At 57.9% G+C, this 19,536-nt stretch overlaps 1 protein-coding gene and 1 long non-coding RNA gene across 2 annotated transcripts; one reads left to right on the top strand and one right to left on the bottom strand.

Annotated features, from left to right (window-relative positions):
* Positions 1-1,686: 1,686 nt before the first annotated feature.
* On the bottom strand, positions 1,687-17,993 carry DDX18 (DEAD-box helicase 18). Its single transcript, XM_040440257.1, has 14 exons — positions 17,766-17,993; positions 16,124-16,282; positions 15,847-15,978; positions 14,559-14,694; positions 14,384-14,484; positions 12,867-13,066; positions 12,682-12,796; positions 12,458-12,597; positions 10,259-10,420; positions 8,362-8,514; positions 8,171-8,284; positions 7,632-7,688; positions 7,213-7,390; positions 1,687-2,413 (listed from the first exon to the last, which is right to left on the bottom strand). Exons 1-14 carry the CDS (start codon positions 17,857-17,859, stop codon positions 2,265-2,267), a joined length of 1,890 nt encoding a protein of 629 aa, XP_040296191.1. The 5' UTR covers positions 17,860-17,993; the 3' UTR covers positions 1,687-2,264.
* On the top strand, positions 3,222-6,076 carry LOC121007983. The gene is made up of 3 exons (XR_005780497.1): positions 3,222-3,983; positions 4,352-5,378; positions 5,517-6,076. It is a non-coding gene; the product is annotated as an uncharacterized LOC121007983 (long non-coding RNA).
* Positions 17,994-19,536: the final 1,543 nt, after the last annotated feature.

The raw sequence follows: 19,536 nt of genomic DNA on the forward strand, positions 1-19,536 counted from the left end.
AACCTTCATTTTCCCAGCTCATTTGGAGGATACAGAGAATTCTCCCAATGCAGACCGTGCGGATCTACAGGACTCAACTGTCTGAAGAGATTCAACCTGGACATCTGCCAAGAGAGGAGCTCCTAGCCTTGTCATCAGTGGATCCATCCTGACGAGATCTAACACTATGCCCATAATTAACTCCCAAAGTTCAATCATTATGGGAACAACGCTGAACAGATCTTATAGTAAATCTTCTCCACCCTCGCTGGACAGTCAGCGGCCACCATTAGACATCTCCAGCATCTAAACCACTTTCCTGATCTCCCAGAAGATGCCTCCAGTGCAGGCACCAACTCCATGTATTCCCCAAAGAAGCTGCTGCTCGGAGGGTAATCTACAACAGATCAGTCCGTGCAGAATACGTCCCACGCGGCTCCCGCGAATAGTTGACCTTTTCAAATGAAGACGATGCTGAAATATTTCCATGGGTGATCGGTCCTCAGGCACGGGGCCACCCGCCTGGTCATATGTCTACAAGTCAGCCCACTAATCAACACAGAAGTCCAGGTGATGACAAAGGGCTTCACTTACTATTCCGGCCTAGGTATTGGAGCTGAGGTGCAAAATACCGGACACAACGCCCAATTCAAGTGCATTTACTTCATAGACAAAACCACATCCGCCATCTAGAACCCAAACGCAGCGTCTGAAAGACGTCCAAATAATCCATAGACTTCATGGAGAACCTTCAGTCCAGGTGGCGGCAGCAGTGGGTACACGCCGCGCACAGGTTGTGACGTTTGGGGGGCACGGCCCCTTCCTCAGGCAGGCGTTGTTTTCATCCTATGGATTTAAATAGTCAAAACCAACCAATCACAACCCAAGGGCAAGAACCAAAACTAAAGGTTTCATTACCGACGGATGGTGGGGGTTAGACTGAATGCTCAGCCGTTCAGGAGACAAGGAGACTAGACGGCGCCTTGGACAGTCTCGGCAGCGGTTCTTAGAAGTACTTTGTTTAAGATGATGGTTTTATATCCATGTATTTTTGTGATTGCTGGTTTTGACTATTTAAATCTATAAGATCAATACAGCACGTGTCTGAGGAAGGGGCGTGCCCCCCAAACATCACGTGTCTGAGGAAGGGGCGTGCCCCCCAAACATCACACGTCTGAGGAAGGGCCGTGCCCCCCAAAACATCACAACACCTGGACTGAACTTGCTCCATGAAGTCTTTATGGATTACTTGGACGTCAAATGCACGTTAATTGAGTTTGGCGTTGTGTCCGGCGCTTTGCATGGATTTGTGAGGATTGACGTGTCCTCGGACACATTTAGAGCACGCAGTGGTCTGGGCTTTTGGATTTGGTTTATTACATTTGAGAGGAGGTGGACATCACACCCATCATCCTCACCATCCGCTGTACAAGGTAAATGGTATAAACGCCGTCCCTTTATTATCTGATGACATCACACCGATTCAGGCTTTTCATCCATAATCCCCATTATGAACCAAACTTAGGCTTCATCTACACATCCCTCAGATCCCGGACTGGCATCCTCCTTCCTGCAGGCGCGCACCGCGTCGTGGTTGCTATGACGCCGTGCGTTTTGTGCCGCAGTACAGTAATACACTTATATGATCTATAATACGAGTGTATTACTGTACTGCGGCAGTAGCACAAAGCGCACGGCGTCATAGCAACCAATGACGCGGTGCGCGCCTGCAGGATGTCAGTCCGGTATCTGACGGACGTGTGAATGAAGCCTTAGGGCTCGTGCACACAAACGTACTTTTTGTCCGTGTCTGTTCCGGTTTTTTCCTGGCCCGTATGCAGAACCATTCATTTTAACAGGGAAGCAAAAAACACGGAAATGAGTCAGTTCCACAACAAAATTTTGTGGACAAGGACAGACGTTTTTACAATGGATCCGAAGAAAAAAAAAAAAAAAAAACCACGATATAACACGGACGTCACATACGGTCGTGTGTAGAAGCCCTTACATCATCAGTCACATGATACAGGATTATATAACCGCAGAGGACAAGTGAGACGTCCCTGTATGAACAGGACCCTGATAAAGCGCCTCCGCTGTGCTCAACACAAGAGTACTATAACTCCCAGCAAAGACAGACGATTATCCTGAGGGGTGGTGCAGTTCTAGGAATGATCTGAGGAAAACTGAAAAAGCTTGGTGGCCATGTCTGAATGCGGGGTCTTCACTAAAACCCGTCCCCATCATATGTTCTGGCTTTAGGAGTGAGAAAGCTACAGGTCTGATCAGCGTGTGAACTGCCGCCCATCGTTCCGACCACTTTTATTGACGTGCTTGAAGATTTTAGATTTGTGCAGATTTTTAGACTTTTGATACCCAAATCCTCCTCCGCCTCCTCGTTTCTGGAGCTTCTTCCCACCGCTGCTGTTTACATCTGAGGACATGGAGTTAAGGAAAGGGAAAGACGAAAGAAGAGAATGACTCACAATACAGAAGACAGGCTCAGAGCAGGAGAACATCAGAAATCATCGTGACCCCATCACTTAGACAATACAGAAGACAGGTGAAGGCTCAGAGCAGGAGGACATCAGAAATCATCGTGAACCCATCACTTAGACAATACAGAAGACAGGTGAAGGCTCGGAGCAGGAGAACATCAGAAATCATCGTGAACCCATCACTTAGACAATACAGAAGACAGGTGAAGGCTCGGAGCAGGAGAACATCAGAAATCATCGTGAACCCATCACTTAGACAATACAGAAGACAGGTGAAGGCTCGGAGCAGGAGAACATCAGAAATCACTGTGAACCCATCACTTAGACAATACAGAAGACAGGGCACCAGGTGAAGGCTCGGAGCAGGAGAACATCAGAAATCACTGTGACCCCCATCACTTAGACAATACAGGGCACCAGGTGAAGGCTCGGAGCAGGAGAACATCAGAAATCATCGTGACCCCATCACTTAGACAATACAGGGCACCAGGTGAAGGCTCGGAGCAGGAGAACATCAGAAATCATCGTGACCCCATCACTTAGACAATACAGGGCACCAGGTGAAGGCTCGGAGCAGGAGAACATCAGAAATCATCGTGACCCCATCACTTAGACAATACAGAAGACAGGTGAAGGCTCGGAGCAGGAGAACATCAGAAATCACCATGACCCCCATCACTTAGACAATACAGAAGACAGGTGAAGGCTCGGAGCAGGAGAACATCAGAAATCACCATGACCCCCATCACTTAGACAATACAGAAGACAGGGCACCAGGTGAAGGCTCGGAGAAGGAGAACATCAGAAATCATCGTGACCCCATCACTTAGACAATACAGAAGACAGGTGAAGGCTCAGAGCAGGAGAACATCAGAAATCATCGTGAACCCATCACTTAGACAATACAGAAGACAGGTGAAGGCTCGGAGCAGGAGAACATCAGAAATCACCGTGACCCCCATCACTTAGACAATACAGAAGACAGGGCACCAGGTGAAGGCTCGGAGCAGGAGAACATCAGAAATCATCGTGACCCCATCACTTAGACAATACAGAAGACAGGTGAAGGCTCAGAGCAGGAGAACATCAGAAATCATCGTGAACCCATCACTTAGACAATACAGAAGACAGGTGAAGGCTCGGAGCAGGAGAACATCAGAAATCATCGTGAACCCATCACTTAGACAATACAGAAGACAGGGCACCAGGTGAAGGCTCGGAGCAGGAGAACATCAGAAATCACCGTGACCCCCATCACTTAGACAATACAGAAGACAGGGCACCAGGTGAAGGCTCGGAGAAGGAGAACATCAGAAATCATCGTGACCCCCATCACTTAGACAATACAGGGCACCAGGTGAAGGCTTGGAGCAGGAGAACATCAGAAATCACCGTGACCCCCATCACTTAGACAATACAGAGCCACCAGGTGAAGGCTCGGAGCAGGAGAACATCAGAAATCATCGTGAACCCATCACTTACACAATACAGAAGACAGGGCACCAGGTGAAGGCTCGGAGCAGGAGAACATCAGAAATCATCGTGACCCCCATCACTTAGACAATACAGGGCACCAGGTGAAGGCTCGGAGCAGGAGAACATCAGAAATCACCGTGACCCCCATCACTTAGACAATACAGAAGACAGGGCACCAGGTGAAGGCTCGGAGCAGGAAAACATCAGAAATCACTGTGAACCCATCACTTAGACAATACAGGGCACCAGGTGAAGGCTCGGAGCAGGAGAACATCAGAAATCACCGTGACCCCCATCACTTAGACAATACAGAAGACAGGGCACCAGGTGAAGGCTCGGAGAAGGAGAACATCAGAAATCATCGTGACCCCCATCACTTAGACAATACAGGGCACCAGGTGAAGGCTCGGAGCAGGAGAACATCAGAAATCATCGTGAACCCATCACTTACACAATACAGAAGACAGGGCACCAGGTGAAGGCTCGGAGCAGGAGAACATCAGAAATCACTGTGAACCCATCACTTAGACAATACAGAAGACAGGGCACCAGGTGAAGGCTCGGAGCAGGAGAACATCAGAAATCACCGTGACCCCCATCACTTAGACAATACAGAAGACAGGGCACCAGGTGAAGGCTCGGAGAAGGAGAACATCAGAAATCATCGTGACCCCCATCACTTAGACAATACAGGGCACCAGGTGAAGGCTTGGAGCAGGAGAACATCAGAAATCACCGTGACCCCCATCACTTAGACAATACAGAGCCACCAGGTGAAGGCTCGGAGCAGGAGAACATCAGAAATCACCGTGACCCCCATCACTTAGACAATACAGAAGACAGGGCACCAGGTGAAGGCTCGGAGCAGGAGAACATCAGAAATCATCGTGACCCCCATCACTTAGACAATACAGAAGACAGGGCACCAGGTGAAGGCTCGGAGCAGGAGAACATCAGAAATCATCGTGACCCCATCACTTAGACAATACAGGGCACCAGGTGAAGGCTCGGAGCAGGAGAACATCAGAAATCATCGTGACCCCATCACTTAGACAATACAGGGCACCAGGTGAAGGCTCGGAGCAGGAGAACATCAGAAATCATCGTGACCCCATCACTTAGACAATACAGAAGACAGGTGAAGGCTCGGAGCAGGAGAACATCAGAAATCACCATGACCCCCATCACTTAGACAATACAGAAGACAGGTGAAGGCTCGGAGCAGGAGAACATCAGAAATCACCATGACCCCCATCACTTAGACAATACAGAAGACAGGGCACCAGGTGAAGGCTCGGAGAAGGAGAACATCAGAAATCACCGTGAACCCATCACTTAGACAATACAGGGCACCAGGTGAAGGCTCGGAGCAGGAGAACATCAGAAATCATCGTGACCCCATCACTTAGACAATACAGAAGACAGGTGAAGGCTCGGAGCAGGAGAACATCAGAAATCATCGTGAACCCATCACTTAGACAATACAGAAGACAGGTGAAGGCTCGGAGCAGGAGAACATCAGAAATCATCGTGAACCCATCACTTAGACAATACAGAAGACAGGGCACCAGGTGAAGGCTCGGAGCAGGAGAACATCAGAAATCACTGTGAACCCATCACTTAGACAATACAGAAGACAGGGCACCAGGTGAAGGCTCGGAGCAGGAGAACATCAGAAATCACTGTGAACCCATCACTTAGACAATACAGAAGACAGGGCACCAGGTGAAGGCTCGGAGCAGGAGAACATCAGAAATCACCGTGACCCCCATCACTTAGACAATACAGAAGACAGGGCACCAGGTGAAGGCTCGGAGAAGGAGAACATCAGAAATCATCGTGACCCCCATCACTTAGACAATACAGGGCACCAGGTGAAGGCTTGGAGCAGGAGAACATCAGAAATCACCGTGACCCCCATCACTTAGACAATACAGAGCCACCAGGTGAAGGCTCGGAGCAGGAGAACATCAGAAATCATCGTGAACCCATCACTTACACAATACAGAAGACAGGGCACCAGGTGAAGGCTCGGAGCAGGAGAACATCAGAAATCATCGTGACCCCCATCACTTAGACAATACAGGGCACCAGGTGAAGGCTCGGAGCAGGAGAACATCAGAAATCACCGTGACCCCCATCACTTAGACAATACAGAAGACAGGGCACCAGGTGAAGGCTCGGAGCAGGAGAACATCATTAATCACTGTGAACCCATCACTTACACAATACAGAAGACAGGGCACCAGGTGAAGGCTCGGAGCAGGAGAACATCAGAAATCATCGTGACCCCCATCACTTACACAATACAGAAGACAGGGCACCAGGTGAAGGCTCGGAGCAGGAGAACATCAGAAATCATCGTGACCCCCATCACTTACACAATACAGAAGACAGGGCACCAGGTGAAGGCTCGGAGCAGGAGAACATCAGAAATCACCGTGACCCCCATCACTTAGACAATACAGAAGACAGGGCACCAGGTGAAGGCTCGGAGAAGGAGAACATCAGAAATCATCGTGACCCCCATCACTTAGACAATACAGGGCACCAGGTGAAGGCTTGGAGCAGGAGAACATCAGAGATCACCGTGACCCCCATCACTTAGACAATACAGAGCCACCAGGTGAAGGCTCGGAGCAGGAGAACATCAGAAATCATCGTGAACCCATCACTTACACAATACAGAAGACAGGGCACCAGGTGAAGGCTCGGAGCAGGAGAACATCAGAAATCATCGTGACCCCCATCACTTAGACAATACAGGGCACCAGGTGAAGGCTCGGAGCAGGAGAACATCAGAAATCACCGTGACCCCCATCACTTACACAATACAGAAGACAGGGCACCAGGTGAAGGCTCGGAGCAGGAGAACATCAGAAATCATCGTGACCCCCATCACTTAGACAATACAGAAGACAGGGCACCAGGTGAAGGCTCGGAGCAGGAGAACATCAGAAATCATCGTGACCCCCATCACTTACACAATACAGAAGACAGGGCACCAGGTGAAGGCTCGGAGCAGGAGAACATCAGAAATCATCGTGACCCCCATCACTTACACAATACAGAAGACAGGGCACCAGGTGAAGGCTCGGAGCAGGAGAACATCAGAAATCTCAATCTGCTGAGTAATTCCTGCAGCTGCCACTAGGGGAGGCTGTGAGGTGTAATGTAATCGTCCACTAGCGCAGCCCCTCCCCCGGTTCAGTGACATCACAGTGATGTTGTACGGAGAACATGAGCAGGTAAAGGATACTGAGGTCGACAAACGGGGGGATCTGGAACCCAAAGGACAGACACACTTTTGGCAAATCCAAGGTGTTGACGTTAAATATCTGTTTGTGAGAGTGCGAGTCGTAGGCCCGGATGTACGCCTTGTACGCCTCCTGCGCAGACTTGTGCAGGTAATAATTCTTCTCTATCAGTTTCTCCAGCTGAAATGAGACAATAAAGAATGTACAAAATTCACAAAAACCACCATCCCCCCAATCTCCGTCATCATTCCCGTGGCCCCTGATGTGGCCCCTGTACAGGTTCAGCTTCAGGCCGTCCACAGATATCACAGGTTTGTAGTTGGGTCTATGGGGGCCAGCAAGTGACCCCAACCCCAGCAGACGGGGGACATGGAGATGTGCACGGAGCCGAGGTCGCTATCACCCACAGCGGTGGCCGTACCTGAGACTGGATGTCGGAGATCTTACTCCAGGAGAACTCAAACTCACTTAGCGGCACCTGGAAAAGAAAGATGACTGAGTTATGAGTGGGCAAGGGGCGTCATGGCGGTAGGGGGCGGGGAGCCCGCCATGGCTGTAGTGGGAGGGGAGCCCGTCATGGCTGTAGTGGGCGGGGGAGGGGAGCCCGTCAAGGATGTAGGGGGGCGGGGGAGCCCGTCAAGGATGTAGGGGGGCGGGGGAGGGGAGCCCGTCAAGGATGTAGGGGGGCGGGGGAGGGGAGCCCGTCAAGGATGTAGGGGGGCGGGGGAGGGGAGCCCGTCATGGCTGTAGGCTGTAGTGGGCGGGGGAGGGGAGCCCGTCATGGCTGTAGGCTGTAGTGGGCGGGGGAGGGGAGCCCGTCATGGTTGTAGGGGGGCGGGGGAGGGGAGCCTGTCATGGCTGTAGGGGGGCGGGGGAGGCTGTCAAGGATGTAGGGGGCGGGGGCCCCGCCATGGCTGTAGGGGGGCGTGGGAGGGGAGCCCGCCATGGCTGCCGGTTCACCTTGGCTTGTTTTAGGTATCGCAGGAACCCCAGCTCCTCCGGGCGCAGGATCAGTAAGGCGTGGCCCCGCCCATCAATCCCCCGCGCTGTTCGCCCCACTCTGTGGATATATTCCTGTGAAGTAGAAAGAAGTGGTCATCACTCTCATCATCCGTGTCACCTCCAGAATAACACAATGCTGGGACCAGCACCTTGGGGTCATCTGGGGGGTCATACTGCACAATCCAGTCCACCTCGGGGATGTCCAGTCCTCGGGCCGCCACGTCCGTGCACAGGAGGATTCCCGTGTCCGCGTTACAGAACTGGAAGAAGGTGGTGGTGCGTTTCGTCTGCTTTTGCTTCCCCTGAGCGGAAAGAGGGTGAAGAATCAACACAGGTGGTGGTGGGGGGGGACGGCCGTCTACTCCACAACACAGGGGGGGGGGGGGGGGCCGTCTACTCCACAACACAGGGGGGGGGGGGCCGTCTACTCCACAACACAGAGGGGGGCCGTCTACTCCACAACACAGAGGGGGGACGTCTACTCCACAACACAGAGGGGGGACGTCTACTCCACAACACAGAGGGGGGACGTCTACTCCACAACACAGAGGGGGGACGTCTACTCCACAACACAGAGGGGGGACGGCGTCTACTCCACAACACAGGGGGGGGGGGGCGTCTACTCCACAACACAGGGGGGGGGGGGGGGGCGTCTACTCCACAACACAGGGGGGGGGGGGGGCCGTCTACTCCACAACACAGGGGGGGGGGGGGGGCCGTCTACTCCACAACACAGGGGGGGGGGGGCAGTCTACTCCACAACACAGGGGGGGGACGCCTACTCCACAACACAGGGGGGGGACGTCTACTCCACAACACAGAGGGGGGACGTCTACTCCACAACACAGAGGGGGGACGTCTACTCCACAACACAGAGGGGGGACGTCTACTCCACAACACAGAGGGGGGACGTCTACTCCACAACACAGAGGGGGGACGTCTACTCCACAACACAGAGGGGGGACGTCTACTCCACAACACAGGGGGGGGACGTCTACTCCACAACACAGAGGGGGGACGTCTACTCCACAACACAGGGGGGGGACGTCTACTCCACAACACAGAGGGGGGACGTCTACTCCACAACACAGAGGGGGGACGTCTACTCCACAACACAGGGGGGGGACGTCTACTCCACAACACAGAGGGGGGACGTCTACTCCACAACAGATGGGGGGGGCCGTCTACTCCACAACAGATGGGGGGGGCCGTCTACTCCACAACACAGGGGGGGGGCCGTCTACTTCACAACACAGGGGGGGGGGCCCCGTCTACTCCACAACACAGGGGGGGGGGGGGGGCCGTCTACTCCACAACACAGGGGGGGGGGGGCGTCTACTCCACAACATGGGGGGGGGGACGTCTACTCCACAACACGGGGGGGACGGACGTCTACTCCACAACACGGGGGGGGGGGGGGGGACGTCTACTCCACAACACAGAGGGGGGACGTCTACTCCACAACACAGGGGGGGGACGTCTACTCCACAACACAGGGGGGGGACGTCTACTCCACAACACAGGGGGGGGACGTCTACTCCACAACACAGAGGGGGGACGTCTACTCCACAACACAGAGGGGGGACGTCTACTCCACAACACAGAGGGGGGACGTCTACTCCACAACACAGAGGGGGGACGTCTACTCCACAACACAGAGGGGGGACGTCTACTCCACAACACAGGGGGGGGACGTCTACTCCACAACACAGGGGGGGGACGTCTACTCCACAACACAGGGGGGGGACGTCTACTCCACAACACAGAGGGGGGACGTCTACTCCACAACACAGGGGGGGGACGTCTACTCCACAACACAGGGGGGGGACGTCTACTCCACAACACAGAGGGGGGACGTCTACTCCACAACACAGAGGGGGGACGTCTACTCCACAACAGATGGGGGGGGACGTCTACTCCACAACACAGAGGGGGGACGTCTACTCCACAACACAGGGGGGGGGCGTCTACTCCACAACACAGAGGGGGGACGTCTACTCCACAACATGAGGCACACCCTGCAGGGTGCCGCCACCGGGTACTCACGTGAATGGCCATCACCGGGAGGTCGATGTAGTTGAGGAGCTCATAGTGGAATTTCACCGACATGCAGGACGAGAAGAAAACCATCATCTTCTTCTTGCGGTTCTTCTTCAGGAAGGTGAAGAGCAGCAGGAAGCGCTTCTCCGAGGAACACACCACGTAACCCTGAGAGGACAACATCTGATGAGGTAACGGGGAACACTGCTCAACTCCACAGAGCCACCCCCCCCAATTACTGGGACGCTCCCTACAATATACTACCTCATATTCCCTCTCTGACCTGTCATGGACTCCACCTGACCTCGGAGGACTCCTATGGTACCAGACCCTGGAAGGTGCTCAGTGCCAGTGATGGCGAACACATGCGGGCTGCCATCTTAAATCACAAGTCCGGCGAGGCACAGGTAAGTCCTTGCCTGCGCCGCGAGCCGGTCTGAAACAAATGCGGTCGCCGGGAGCAGGCAGTTCCGAGAACAGCCACCGGGGGGCCTTCATCGGGCTGTTCTCGGAACTACCTGCTCCCGGTGACCGCATTTGTTTCAGACCAGCTCGCGGCGCAGGCAAGGACTTACCTGTGCCTCGCCGTACTTGTGATTTAAGATGGCAGCCCGCATGTGTTCGCGGGCGAACACGGCGACCAGACTGACACCTGGGGCTTTGGAGACATTATCACCTTCATCTCTTCGTCAGTGTGGCTGGGCATTATCCTGCTGACAGAGGACTCTGCCACTAGGGGGCACCACTGCCATGTACAACAGTTAGGTAGGTGGAACATGTCACATCCACATGACGGCGTCCGCCGGCTTCTCCTACCCATAGTGCACCTGGCTCTTCTCCAGGTAAGTCACACACACCCCCGACCCTCCACATGATGTAATGTGAGTCCTCAGACCAGGCCGCCTTCCTCCCATGGTGCACCTGGTGCCATCTCTTCTCCAGGTAAGTCACACACACCCCCGGCCGTCCACATGATGTAATGTGATTCCTCAGACCAGGCCGTCTTCCTCCCATGATGCACCTGGTGCCATCTCTTCTCCAGGTAAGTGACACACACCCCCACATGATGTAATGTGAGTCCTCAGACCAGGCCGCCTTCCTCCCATAGTGCACCTGGTGCCATCTCTTCTCCAGGTAAGTCACACACACCCCCGACCCTCCACATGGTGTAATGTGAGTCCTCAGACCAGGCCGTCTTCCTCCCATGGTGCACCTGGTGCCATCTCTTCTCCAGGTAAGTCACACACACCCCCGGCCGTCCACATGGTGTAATGTGATTCCTCAGACCAGATGTCTTCCTCCCATGGTGCACCTGGTGCCATCTCTTCTCTAGGTAAGTCACACACACCCCCGGCCGTCCACATGATGTAATGTGATTCCTCAGACCAGATGTCTTCCTCCCATGGTGCCATCTCTTCTCCAGGTAAGTGACACACACCCCCACATGATGTAATGTGAGTCCTTAGACCAGGCCGCCTTCCTCCCATAGTGCACCTGGTGCCATCTCTTCTCCAGGTAAGTCACACACACCCCCGACCCTCCACATGGTGTAATGTGAGTCCTCAGACCAGGCCGTCTTCCTCCCATGGTGCACCTGGTGCCATCTCTTCTCCAGGTAAGTCACACACACCCCCGGCCGTCCACATGGTGTAATGTGATTCCTCAGACCAGATGTCTTCCTCCCATGGTGCACCTGGTGCCATCTCTTCTCTAGGTAAGTCACACACACCCCCGGCCGTCCACATGGTGTAATGTGATTCCTCAGACCAGGCCGTCTTCCTCCCATGGTGCCATCTCTTCTCCAGGTAAGTGACACACACCCCCACATGATGTAATGTGAGTCCTCAGACCAGGCCGCCTTCCTCCATTGCTCTGTGCTGACACTGTAGGCATTTATGGTAGTGGACAGGGGTGACATGGGCGCTCTGACCGATACGCGGATACTCCCCCCACCCCCATACACAGACTGCGGAGATGTCCTGACACCTTTCTATCATGGCCAGCAGCTCCTCTGTGGGATCGGACCAGACGGGCTGACCTTCACCCCAGTTCACTGGTGCTCCTTGCTTGGAGCACTTCTGGTGTCTGCCGCTCAGATGTGTCACTGACCCCACAGGTCACCTGCTGTACAATACACCCCCGACAGGCGCCATTGTCACCGGGCAGTGTCATTTACCCATCGGTGGCTGCAATGTTCTTCCTCACCTGCTCCAGACCGTCCACCGTGGCCGTGTCCTTGTTGTCGTCCACCCCCACATACAGCGGCTCCTTCTTGAGGGAGATCCGCGCCAGGTCCTCCACCTTGCGAGTCTGAGTGGCAGAGAACAGCATGGTCTGCCTGCGCTCTGCGGGAGGAGAGAGGAGTATATAGTATATGCATACAGAGGCCGCGCCCAAGCCCCGGAGATCAGCGGCCGCCGGTCACTCACTTGGTAACAGGTTGATGATCTGCTTCATTTCCTGCTCGAACCCGACCTCCAGGATGCGATCGGCCTCGTCGATGACCAGACACTGCAGGTTTTTGTACATGAATCCTGGCGTGTTCTGCAGGAAGACACAGCGTAAAGATGGCGGCTCTTTCTGTGACATCACCTGACACCGGGGCCGGCCTCACCTGCATGTGGTCCAGGAGCCTCCCCGGGGTCGCCACAACAATATTAACCCCATTGGCCAGTTTCTGAGCTTCTGCCGACCGGTTACTGCCGCCCATAATCAGCCCGTAGGTGTGGACGTGATGCGCCATCAGCTCCTTCAGGACCCCGTATGTCTGCATGGCGAGCTCCCGCGTGGGCGACAAGATGAGCACCCCCGTCCCTACAGCAACAAAAAGCGTCAATGGTGGGGAAGGGGGCAAAACAAGCGCTCCACTTGGGGGGGGGGGGGGGAAGGGGGCAAAACGAGCGCTCCACTGGGGGGGGGGGGGGAGAACGAGCGCTCCACTGGTGGGGGGGGGGGCGGAGAACGAGCGCTCCACTAGGGGGGGGGAGAACGAGCGCTCCACTAGAACGAGCGCTCCACTGGGGGGGGGGGGGGGGAGAACGAGCGCCCCACTGGGGGGGGGGGGGGAGAACGAGCGCTCCCCTGGGGGGGAGGGGGGGGAACGAGCGCTCCACTGGGGGGGGGAAGGGGGCAAAACGAGCGCTCCACTGGGGGGGGGAAGGGGGCAAAACGAGCGCTCCACTGGGGGAGGGAAGGGGGCAAAACAAGCGCTCCACTGGGGGAGGGAAGGGGGCAAAACAAGCGCTCCACGGGGGGGGGGGGGGAGAACGAGCGCTCCACTAGGGGGGGGGAGAACGAGCGCTCCACTAGGGGGGGGCGGGGGGAGAGAACGAGCGCTCCACTAGGGGGGGGGCGGGGGGAGAGAACGAGCGCTCCACTAGGGGGGGGCGGGGGGAGAGAACGAGCGCTCCACTAGGGGGGGGCGGGGGGAGAGAACGAGCGCTCCACTAGGGGGGGGTGGGGGGGGGGAGAGAACGAGCGCTCCACTCGGGAGAGAACGAGCGCTCCACTAGGGGGGGGTGGGGGGGGGGAGAGAACGAGCGCTCCACTAGGGGGGGGTGGGGGGGGAGAGAACGAGCGCTCCACTAGGGGGGGGGTGGGGGGGGAGAGAACGAGCGCTCCACTAGGGGGGGGTGGGGGGGGAGAGAACGAGCGCTCCACTAGGGGGGGGGGGGGGGGGGGGGAGAACGAGCGCTCCACTAGGGGGGGGGGGGGGGGGGGGAGAGAACGAGCGCTCCACTGGGGGGGGGGGGAACGAGCGCTCCACTGGGGGGGGGGAAGGGGGCAAAACGAGCGCTCCACTGGGGGGGGAAGGGGGCAAAACGAGCGCTCCACTGGGGGGGGGGGGGGGGAGAACGAGCGCTCCACTAGGGGGGGGGGGAGAGAACGAGCGCTCCACTAGGGGGGGGGGAGAGAACGAGCGCTCCACTAGGGGGGGGCGGGGGGAGAGAACGAGCGCTCCACTAGGGGGGGGCGGGGGGAGAGAACGAGCGCTCCACTAGGGGGGGGTGGGGGGGAGAGAACGAGCGCTCCACTAGGGGGGGGTGGGGGGGGAGAGAACGAGCGCTCCACTGGGGGCGGGGGGGAACAAGCGCTTCACTGGGAAGGGGGGACGACGACTACAATTCTCACCATTCCGCGGCATAAACCTAAGCTTGTAGACCAGTTCTATGGTTGGGACCAGGAAGGCGAGCGTCTTACCGCTACCGGTGCGAGCGGCAGCCAGAACGTCCCTGCAACATCACAGAGGAAATGAGTGTCACATACCGATCCCTGCATCCCCGCCCTCCGCTGTACAGGCGCTCACCTGCCCTCCAGGAGCGGTCTGATGGTTTTATGCTGGATCTCCGTCATGTGAGTGAAGCCCATCTCAGCCACGGCCTTCAGCGTGTTCTCATTCACCAGGTCGGCCAGGGAGGAGAACGCCGTGTCCTCAAACGCCCCTAAATACAGAGTGGAGGTCAGTGCGGGCGCAGCGTCACAGGACCGCGGCGCGGAGGTCGGTGCGGGCGCAGCGTCACAGGACCGCGGCGCGGAGGTCGGTTGCTTGCGCAGCGTCACAGGACCGCGGCGCGGAGGTCGGTGCGGGCGCAGCGTCACAGGACCGCGGCGCGGAGGTCGGTGCGGGCGCAGCGTCACAGGACCGCGGCGCGGAGGTCGGTGCGGGCGCAGCGTCACAGGACCGCGGCGCGGAGGTCGGTGCGGCCGCAGCGTCACAGGACCGCGGCGCGGAGGTCGGTGCGGCCGCAGCGTCACAGGACCGCGGCGCGGAGGTCGGTGCGGCCGCAGCGTCACAGGACCGCGGCGCGGAGGTCGGTGCGGGCGCAGCGTCACAGGACCGCGGCGCGGAGGTCGGTGCGGGCGCAGCGTCACAGGACCGCGGCGCGGAGGTCGGTGCGGGCGCAGCGTCACAGGACCGCGGCGCAGAGTCACAGGACCGCGGCGCAGAGTCACAGGACCGCGGCGCAGAGTCACAGGACCGCGGCGCAGAGTCACAGGACCGCGGCGCAGAGTCACAGGACCGCGGCGCAGAGTCACAGGACCGCGGCGCAGAGTCACAGGACCGCGGCGCAGAGTCACAGGACCGCGGCGCAGAGTCACAGGACCGCGGCGCAGAGTCACAGGACCGCGGCGCAGAGTCACAGGACCGCGGCGCAGAGTCACAGGACCGCGGCGCAGAGTCACAGGACCGCGGCGCAGAGTCACAGGACCGCGGCGCAGAGTCACAGGACCGCGGCGCAGAGGCCGGTGCGGGGGCAGCGTCACAGGACCGCGGCGCAGAGGTCGGTGCGGACGCAGGGTCACAGGCGTACGTATATTTGTGCTCGGATAGTCGGCCACGTTTGGGGAGTGGACGGGCTCCGGCGCTTGTGGTAGGCAGGGGTTGGGGGTCTGGGACAGCTCAGCTGAGACACCGGAGCCCCTTCTGCTTCCAGCATTTTTAAGTAATGGAATCAAACAAAGGGGGGGGGGGGGGGGGGAGGAGAAGAAAAGGGAAACGAGGGGGGCTCTTAATATGATAACCCCAGAGCATCTAGCCACGCCCCCTGAGGACTCCACCCCCCCCACAGGGTGTAACTGTCAGGATCGCTCACCAGTTAATCCCATTGGCAGACCAGGCTCCTCCTCCTCGTCAGTCTCCCGGGCAGTAACATTAGGCTCCTCCCCCTCTGTCTCCTGGGTGGTTACTTTTGGCTCCGCCTCTTCATTGTTTAGTCGCTTGGCATCTATAGTTAAGACATGATGAAATGGTCACATGACTGCTGTGCCCCACCCCCAGAGGGGCCGTTGTTATGGAGCTGAGTACACCAACACAATGCCACGCCCATCACAGGGCCGAGGGTCCCCGGGGCCCCAGTGACCACCCCTCACCAGTCTGCTCAGTCACCAGCTTCCGCTTCCTCTTCTTCCTGGTGCCCCCGGGGGTCTCAGGATTCTCCTCCACGTCTCCATTTACCGGGACCCCCGCCTCTGGAGCCGTCTCCTCGCTGCTCCGCTCCTCCTGGTCGACAACTGCGTCCCCCGCCAGGCCTGACAACGAGAGAGCAGGGATTAGAGCGCCAACACCACAGCTCGTCAGCCCCTTGGGCTCTCTCTCTCTTCCCCGGGCAGTCTCTCTCTCTCTCTTCCCCGGGCAGTCTCTCTCTCTCTCTTCCCCGGGCAGTCCCTCTCTCTCTCTTCCCCGGGCAGTCCCTCTCTCTCTCTTCCCCGGGCAGTCCCTCTCTCTCTCTCTTCCCCGGGCAGTCCCTCTCTCTCTCTCTTCCCCGGGCAGTCCCTCTCTCTCTCTCTTCCCCGGGCAGTCCCTCTCTCTCTCTCTTCCCCGGGCAGTCCCTCTCTCTCTCTCTCTCTTCCCCGGGCAGTCCCCCTCTCTCTCTCTTCCCCGGGCAGTCCCCCCCTCTCTCTCTCTCTCTCTCTCTCTTCCCCGGGCAGTCCCTCTCTCTCTCTCTCTCTTCCCCGGGCAGTCCCTCTCTCTCTCTCTCTCTCCCCCGGGCAGTCCCTCTCTCTCTCTCTCTCTCCCCCGGGCAGTCCCTCTCTCTCTCTCTCTTCCCCGGGCAGTCCCTCTCTCTCTTCCCCGGGCAGTCCCTCTCTCTCTTCCCCGGGCAGTCCCTCTCTCTCTCTCTCTTCCCCGGGCAGTCTCTCTCTCTCTCTCTCTCTCTTCCCCGGGCAGTCTCTCTCTCTCTCTTCCCCGGGCAGTCTCTCTCTCTCTCTTCCCCGGGCAGTCTCTCTCTCTCTCTTCCCCGGGCAGTCCCTCTCTCTCTCTCTCTTCCCCGGGCAGTCCCTCTCTCTCTCTCTCTTCCCCGGGCAGTCCCTCTCTCTCTCTCTCTTCCCCGGGCAGTCCCTCTCTCTCTCTCTCTTCCCCGGGCAGTCCCTCTCTCTCTCTCTCTTCCCCGGGCAGTCCCTCTCTCTCTCTCTCTTCCCCGGGCAGTCTCTCTCTCTCTCTCTCTTCCCCGGGCAGTCCCTCTCTCTCTCTCTCTTCCCCGGGCAGTCCCTCTCTCTCTCTCTCTTCCCCGGGCAGTCCCTCTCTCTCTCTCTCTTCCCCGGGCAGTCCCTCTCTCTCTCTCTCTTCCCCGGGCAGTCCCTCTCTCTCTCTCTCTTCCCCGGGCAGTCCCTCTCTCTCTCTCTCTTCCCCGTACAGTCCCTCTCTCTCTCTCTTCCCCGGGCAGTCCCTCTCTCTCTCTCTCTTCCCCGGGCAGTCCCTCTCTCTCTCTCTCTTCCCCGGGCAGTCCCTCTCTCTCTTCCCCGGGCAGAGTCTCTCTCTCTCTCTTCCCCGGGCAGTCCCTCTCTCTCTTCCCCGGGCAGTCCCTCTCTCTCTTCCCCGGGCAGTCTCTCTCTCTCTTCCCCGGGCAGTCTCTCTCTCTCTCTTTCCCGGGCTGTGTCTCTCTCTCTCTCTTTCCCGGGCTGTCTCTCTCTCTCTTTCCCGGGCTGTCTCTGTCTCTCTTCCCCGGGCTGTCTCTGTCTCTCTTCCCCGGGCTGTCTCTGTCTCTCTTCCCCGGGCTGTCTCTGTCTCTCTCACCCTCCCGCTGTCTCTTCTGTTGGTTTCTTTTCCGGATTTTCTCATTTCTCTTCTGGAGTTTCCTCCGCAGCAGCTTCATCTGCAGATCCGCCATGATGCGCGCACGTGAGACCGGCCGGAAGTGACGTGACCATCGACCGTAGCGAGGGGTCCTGATGGGTGACTAAGCTGTCCTAAGAGATGCCGGATCAACGAGGGGTCCTGATGGGTGACTGAGCTGTCCTGGGAGATGCCGGAGCAGCCAGGGGTCCTGATGGGTGACTGAGCTGCCTGTAAGATGCCAGGGCAGCGAGGGGTCCTGATGGGGGTGACTGAGCTGCCTGTAAGATGCCGGCGCAGCGAGGGGTCCTGATGGGTGACTGAGCTGTCCTGTAAGATGCCGGAGCAGCGAGGGGTCCTGATGGGGGTGACTGAGCTGCCTGTAAGATGCCGGAGCAGCGAGGGGTCCTGATGGGGGTGACTGAGCTGCCTGTAAGATGCCGGAGCAGCGAGGGGTCCTGATGGGGGTGACTGAGCTGCCTGTAAGATGCCGGAGCAGCGAGGGATCCTGATGGGGGTGACTGAGCTGCCTGTAAGATGCCGATGCAGCGAGGGGTCCTGATGGGGGTGACTGAGCTGCCTGTAAGATGCCGGAGCAGCGAGGGGTCCTGATGGGGGTGACTGAGCTGCCTGTAAGATGCCGGAGCAGCGAGGGGTCCTGATGGGTGACTGAGCTGCCTGTAAGATGCCGGAGCAGCGAGGGGTCCTGATGGGTGACTGAGCTGCCTGTAAGATGCCGGAGCAGCGAGGGGTCCTGATGGGGGTGACTGAGCTGCCTGTAAGATGCCGGAGCAGCGAGGGGTCCTGATGGGTGACTGAGCTGCCTGTAAGATGCCGGAGCAGCGAGGGGTCCTGGTGGGTGACTGAGCTGCCTGTAAGATGCCGGAGCAGCGAGGGGTCCTGATGGGTGACTGAGCTGCCTGTAAGATGCCGGAGCAGCGAGGGGTCCTGATGGGTGACTGAGCTGCCTGTAAGATGCCAGAGCAGCGAGGGGTCCTGATGGGGGTGACTGAGCTGCCTGTAAGATGCCGATGCAGCGAGGGGTCCTGATGGAGGTGACTGAGCTGCCTGTAAGATGCCGATGCAGCGAGGGGTCCTGATGGGGGTGACTGAGCTGCCTGTAAGATGCCGGAGCAGCGAGGGGTCCTGATGGGGGTGACTGAGCTGCCTGTAAGATGCCGGAGCAGCGAGGGGTCCTGATGGGGGTGACTGAGCTGCCTGTAAGATGCCGGAGCAGCGAGGGGTCCTGATGGGTGACTGAGCTGCCTGTAAGATGCCGGAGCAGCGAGGGGTCCTGATGGGTGACTGAGCTGCCTGTAAGATGCCGGAGCAGCGAGGGGTCCTGATGGGTGACTGAGCTGCCTGTAAGATGCCGATGCAGCGAGGGGTCCTGATGGAGGTGACTGAGCTGCCTGTAAGATGCCGGAGCAGCGAGGGGTCCTGATGGGTGACTGAGCTGCCTGTAAGATGCCGGAGCAGCGAGGGGTCCTGATGGGGGTGACTGAGCTGCCTGTAAGATGCCGGAGCAGCGAGGGGTCCTGATGGGTGACTGAGCTGCCTGTAAGATGCCGGAGCAGCGAGGGGTCCTGATGGGTGACTGAGCTGCCTGTAAGATGCCGGAGCAGCGAGGGGTCCTGATGGGTGACTGAGCTGCCTGTAAGATGCCGGAGCAGCGAGGGGTCCTGATGGGTGACTGAGCTGCCTGTAAGATGCCAGAGCAGCGAGGGGTCCT

This window comes from Bufo bufo, chromosome 7, assembly GCF_905171765.1.
Source record: "Bufo bufo chromosome 7, aBufBuf1.1, whole genome shotgun sequence".
In the NCBI taxonomy this organism is placed as follows: Eukaryota; Metazoa; Chordata; class Amphibia; order Anura; family Bufonidae; genus Bufo; species Bufo bufo.